The sequence below is a fragment of the Mangifera indica genome, chromosome 6, assembly GCF_011075055.1.
Source record: "Mangifera indica cultivar Alphonso chromosome 6, CATAS_Mindica_2.1, whole genome shotgun sequence".
Classification (NCBI taxonomy): Eukaryota; Viridiplantae; Streptophyta; class Magnoliopsida; order Sapindales; family Anacardiaceae; genus Mangifera; species Mangifera indica.
In genome coordinates, this window is record NC_058142.1 from 14,701,927 (window position 1) to 14,707,252 (window position 5,326).

General features: G+C 31.1%; 1 protein-coding gene across 2 annotated transcripts; it reads right to left on the reverse strand.

The window, feature by feature from the left end:
• Positions 1-2,203: 2,203 nt before the first annotated feature.
• LOC123218392 (probable WRKY transcription factor 14) lies at positions 2,204-4,614 on the reverse strand. 2 transcript variants are annotated; one of them, XM_044639844.1, is made up of 4 exons: positions 4,395-4,614; positions 3,653-4,294; positions 3,082-3,222; positions 2,204-2,969 (listed from the first exon to the last, which is right to left on the reverse strand). In XM_044639844.1, exons 2-4 carry the CDS (start codon positions 4,288-4,290, stop codon positions 2,372-2,374), a joined length of 1,377 nt encoding a protein of 458 aa, XP_044495779.1. In that variant the 5' UTR covers positions 4,291-4,294; positions 4,395-4,614; the 3' UTR covers positions 2,204-2,371. The 2 variants fall into 2 exon arrangements, with proteins under 2 accessions (XP_044495779.1, XP_044495778.1); XM_044639843.1 differs by having other exon boundaries at positions 3,653-4,291; positions 4,395-4,613.
• Positions 4,615-5,326: the final 712 nt, after the last annotated feature.

Here is a 5,326-nt window from a genome sequence, read left to right on the forward strand (position 1 = left end):
TAAAAAAATTCAATTCTTATAATAGAAAAATTTAAAAGTTTAATATCTTCCATAAAAAAACAAGTTTGATACCTTTGGTATAAAACTCAAGCCCTCTTTTCGGAAATTTGCAATTCTACTATTTTTGCTAACTTTGAGTCTACTGCATGCTTAATTAATTCATAACACTATTTATTTATATATTGATATAGAATTTTCATTAATGGATCATGATGGTTGTATTAAATATTAATAACTTCGCTCTGAAGATGAAGAACCCTAGTTTATCTTCAATCAAACAAAAGAATTTAAAGCTATAATTTGGACCCAAATAAAGCTGCGGAGACACAGTGTATTATGTACTTCTTCACTGTTTATGCATAACGGCAAAATTACAGTAAACTATATAGCCAGGGCAACTCTTAATACATATGTTAAACAAGATGTCAAACAAATCAGCTTATAAATAATAATATTTTGATAACAATATAATTATATATATCTAATTTTAAGTATTTGATTAAGCACTCAGATGATATGTCATAATATCATCACTCAGTTATATGATGACATATTATTCATATATCCAATTTAGTACTCTAAATTAGGTACGTAATATTATTCTTTTGATAATTACAAATTAGTGATTAGTATTAATGAATACTTATTATGGTTATCACTATCTTATGATACACGATACATATTTTATAATACGGTACTTGTTTAAAATGATACGTATTATAAGATATATCGAATTAATACGATAAAATAGATATAATACATATCTTATAATATGATATATATTAATAATATATATTAACGCATATTTTTAAAGAAAATAATGATACAACAAGAGTGTATATAACAAATTTTCATAAATATTTATAATATAATCTAAAATGATATCGTGTTAATTAAAATTTTTTATTTTTTTATTTTTAAAAAATCTTATATTATAATAAGGTATATAAAAAATTAAGTTTTTAATAATATGATACTTATAATTAATTAAGATTCATACATTCTAGTGAGACACACGATAGTCGATGGATGACTCCCTTGTCTCTTGGCAACTCCAAAAGAGAATAGAAATTCAGTGTTTCTCCTAAGACATCGATCAGTTGCAAAGAAAGAACAGATTATTTAATTAATCGATGAAGTCTTATAGTTAATTAAAATTATTGTTAATTATGAAAATGTCAGAAGAAACAAGTTGTAGGAAGCAAAAGAAATTAACACAAGTTGGATTAATAATAATTAAATGAAATTAACAGAAATCTGAGAAATCCAAAGCGCTCTCTCTCCATTGCACATCCCTAGGGGTCAAGAACACTCTTTATATTTAAAAAAAAAAAAAAATAGTCAAACTTTCCCAACTTCTTTTTTCACCCATTTGTCATCTTTGACTCGTAATTCTTCACATCAAAGTAACTAAACTGTATATGGGTTTATCATTAATAATATTAAAAACAGTAAAATACCCATATCAGAAAATTCCTAGAATGTTTTTAATACTTTCTAAACAATACGTAAATGAATTTAATAAGTATTTGATTTGAATAATCTTTTATTATTAAAAATAAAAGATTTTGATAAAAAAAAATATAAGTATAAATTATTATTATATTAGTTAGATATAACAAAAGTATACAAGTTATTATTTTACTTAAATATCGACAATATAATTATTCTAAAATATTATTTATATTACCTATTATATTAATTAAAATTAATATTTTTTATGATCTAATTATAATATAATTAATATTACATAAATTGCTGAAATTATCTATGAATATTTGAACCAAATGCACTCAAATTTTTAATAATGAGAATGAAATAGGCCCTATTATGTATTTTTCTAATATTATAAGAAAGAATTTCTTAAAAAAAAAAGTATATAATAAAATATGGAAAATGGAAAATAGGGTTAAATTATGAGTTCCACTTGATGGAAAAAGGAAGAGGAAGGGCAAGTCCTATCCCATCGAAAATCAATCTGCTCACTGAGCCATCTATTCATGTCTATTGGATGTACTTGTTTTAACTGTGGAAACCTTCTGTTTCTCAGCTTTCTGTCCCATCCGCCAATATTCCAAAAGGAATGTGGGACTCATGGCTTCTGCTCCCAATCAACCAGCACTCTCTTTTTTTACCATCTTTCTTTTCTTTTCATTTTTATAATCTCCTGACTGTTGTTCTGGTAAATAACAAGAAAAAAGTAGAAAAGAAAAAGAAGAAAAATTCTGAAATTCAAACCAGAATGGCAAGCTAAAGGTTTATAACATGACCTTGAATGACATATTGCAGTTGCACCACATAAATTAAATGAAAATAGTCTTTAATTTCTTTGTTTTGTTGTTGTTGTTGTTCTAGCTGATTCAAGGTCTTGTTATAAACCCCTCTTGGATTCTCCAAATGAAGTAGAATTATTGTTGTTGTCTTCTGACCAATCAAAGAGATTAAAAGGATCCAAACCCTTGTTTTCTTTCTGTACATCTCCACTGAATCCATGGCTAAATAAGATCTTAAGAGGATCGGCTTCTATCTCTCCCAAATCGGCGAAGAAATCTTCATGACATTGGTTCGACTGGTCCATCAATGCCGGTTTGTATATCTGAGAAAACCCTTCATTAAATTCACAATCTTGGTCCATCTCAAGCGGCTTCTCCATTTCCTCCATCTCCTCTTTGACTGAAGCGCTTGAACTAGCTGCAATCACAGGCGACATTGTATCGTCATTGCTATTCTCCTTCACTTCTTCCTTTGTGTTGGTTTGAGGCTGAGAGCTGGAGCTCGCTGAGGTCTTTGCCGCGGTGTTTTTAGACGGCTGAGCCCTTGTTGAACCCGCTAAAGCATTTCTCTGCGTCGGCCATGGATGATTGTGCTCAGAAGTGTAGGTTATCACCAGCATATTTGGATCCGTTCGGCTTCTCTCAACTTGCTTCCTTGCTGAACATCCCTTCGAGCTACTGCATCTGTAGTATCCCCTGTAAAGATTGAAAATTCAGCATTGATTGTGAATTTATGATCATAAGCTGTTGTGTTTCAATTATTTTTCTAAAGAAAAATTAATTATACAAGACCTAAAATATAATTTACCTTGGATAAGGTGAACCTTTGATGGGTTTCTGTCCATATTTTCTCCATGCCCAGAGATCAGAAGGAACCACTTCTCCACTTGACCTGCTGTTTGCAGCTGCCGGCGCCGGAATACACACCACCTTCTTCGCCTGGCTCTTTCTGCCAATTCATTACAACAACAATCTTTTTAATTTTTAAAAGAGACTTTTAGAATGTTAATAGTTCAGCCACTTTCCTAAAGAAAGATATAAAGAAAGTTCAACTTGGTATATATTTTGAAGAATTGAAGAAGAAATCAAAAAGTTTTTAACTATTCTCTGAAAACTACTTGATGAAAACTGAGTCTGTGAATCTTATTGTGCACAAGTTGGATTGCCTTTTTTTCAGTTTTGATTAGAACCCATCAAAGATTTATTATTGAGCTTTTGTTATGGAGAGATCTTGACAAGAACTCACCTGAAATCATTCAAAGCTCTAATACAAAACCCTAATTTCGGATCATCTCTATAATTTTAAGACAACAATTATTAACCTAATTTATATAAGAAAAAAATTAATAAAATAATAATATTAATTATATAATTCTGACCTTCTTTTGATGCCCAGATTCCTCGGGGATGAGATCTGCAAAGGTCCAGAAGTGTTATCAAGAAGACAATTTTTAGAGGTGGTTGCATTAATCATGTCGCTTGGAAGCATAGCAGGCGCCTTAATTCCCCTCGGCGAGGCAGCGGCGGCGGCGGCGAGAACTGGCGAATCACATGGCGAAACCGGCAGTTGCTTGGGACTTTGTGAGATCTGAATCCGGGAAAAAATATTGCAAGGTGATTTAAAATCATCTTCGAAAACCCTTTGAGGATAGCTTGGAGAAGAAGAAGTGCCAGTTTCATCAACAATGGTGCTGGCAGTTGTTGACATCAGTTCAACTGAATTCGGAGCGCTGCTGTAATAGCCGCCAGAACCAGCCATGTTGAGCTCGTGGAGAAGCGGATCTCGAACGGCGGTGAAGGGATCACCGAAGAAGAAATCTCTATGATCGTCGGAAGTGAAAGAAAAATTCAAGGGATCCGAAGATGGGAATTGCCAGGTTGAAGAAGCTTGAAGATTACTGTTATTGTTGTTAAAGTTAGTATTAATACCAGACGACGAATTACCTGAGCTCGACCGAAGAATATCAGTCAAATCGCCTTGATAATTCTCCATCGGAAGCCCGAAGAAACTGCACATACTACTAATGCAACAAACAGAAGCAAACTAAAAAAATCAAAACTGAAACTGAAACTAAGGGTTTCATCTAGTTTATATATCAAAAACCTAGCTCAATCAGCTACCTTGAGAGTTCAACGTGTGAAGAAAATATGAAACATGCGGAAATTTTCTTGGGTTTTGGAGGATGAAGAGATTAAATTCTTTCTGGGGAGCAAAAACACAACCAGGGTTTGAGTTTTCAAGATGAAACAAAAGAGAAAAATGGATTCTTTCAAGAGGAAGAGAAAGAGAGAGAGGAAGAGAGTCGCTGACTTTTCACACAACAACACTTCTATTAAGAATCCTCAACAAGTTAAACTGTTATTATTAATACTACACAAATAAACGTAATCAATAATATCAGGCTTCAACGGTTGATGTATAATTATATAATTAGATATAATTATTTAATTATATAATAATATATTAAATTTGTAAATATTTATCTATTAAGCCTCAAAGGGTCAAAAATGTGCAACTGTTTTTGTCTTATTTATTGGTTTTTTTAGGTTAACATGAAAATGGTATTTTCGTTCTTAATAAATTAAGCTAAGTAGTTTCCAAATAAGTAAATTTTAGAAAACAAGTATTGGGAAAGCAAAGAGGCGGCAAGTAGCCGCATTTGCCGGAAAAACGTTTCGAATTAATTTTATGGCGTTTCTGTTTTTACAATATATAGTTTTTTTTTTTTAAGTTTAATTTTATGTAATTTATAATAATACAAAGGAAAATTGATTGCTTGCCTACCTCACAATGTTATGCACTTTGTTAATTGAACTTGGTACAAAATTTTTCTTTTTCAGAAGGCAAAGCTAGAAATGCACCACCCAAATGCTCACCAAAGGAAATATTCACTACAATCTTGCAAATTATAGTGCACCTTTCATGGCATATTTTTGTGTAAAATCTCAATCAAATAAAGCAAGGGGATATATATATATAGATGGTTTTGTATATATATATATTTTTTAACAAAATAGAATCTTTTCCTACCATCCAAATGTAATTTTCAATT

Bases quoted from the DNA above. Each gene is read 5' to 3' on its own strand.
- LOC123218392 (XM_044639844.1), bottom strand. From the start codon at position 4,290: ATGTGCAGTTTCTTCGGGCTTCCGATGGAGAATTATCAAGGCGATTTG. The intron at 3,223-3,652 runs GTCAGAATTATA...ATGAATTGGCAG, and splicing joins AATCTGGGCATCAAAAGAAG to AAAGAGCCAGGCGAAGAAGG. The intron at 2,970-3,081 runs GTAAATTATATT...CAATCTTTACAG, and splicing joins AAAGGTTCACCTTATCCAAG to GGGATACTACAGATGCAGTA.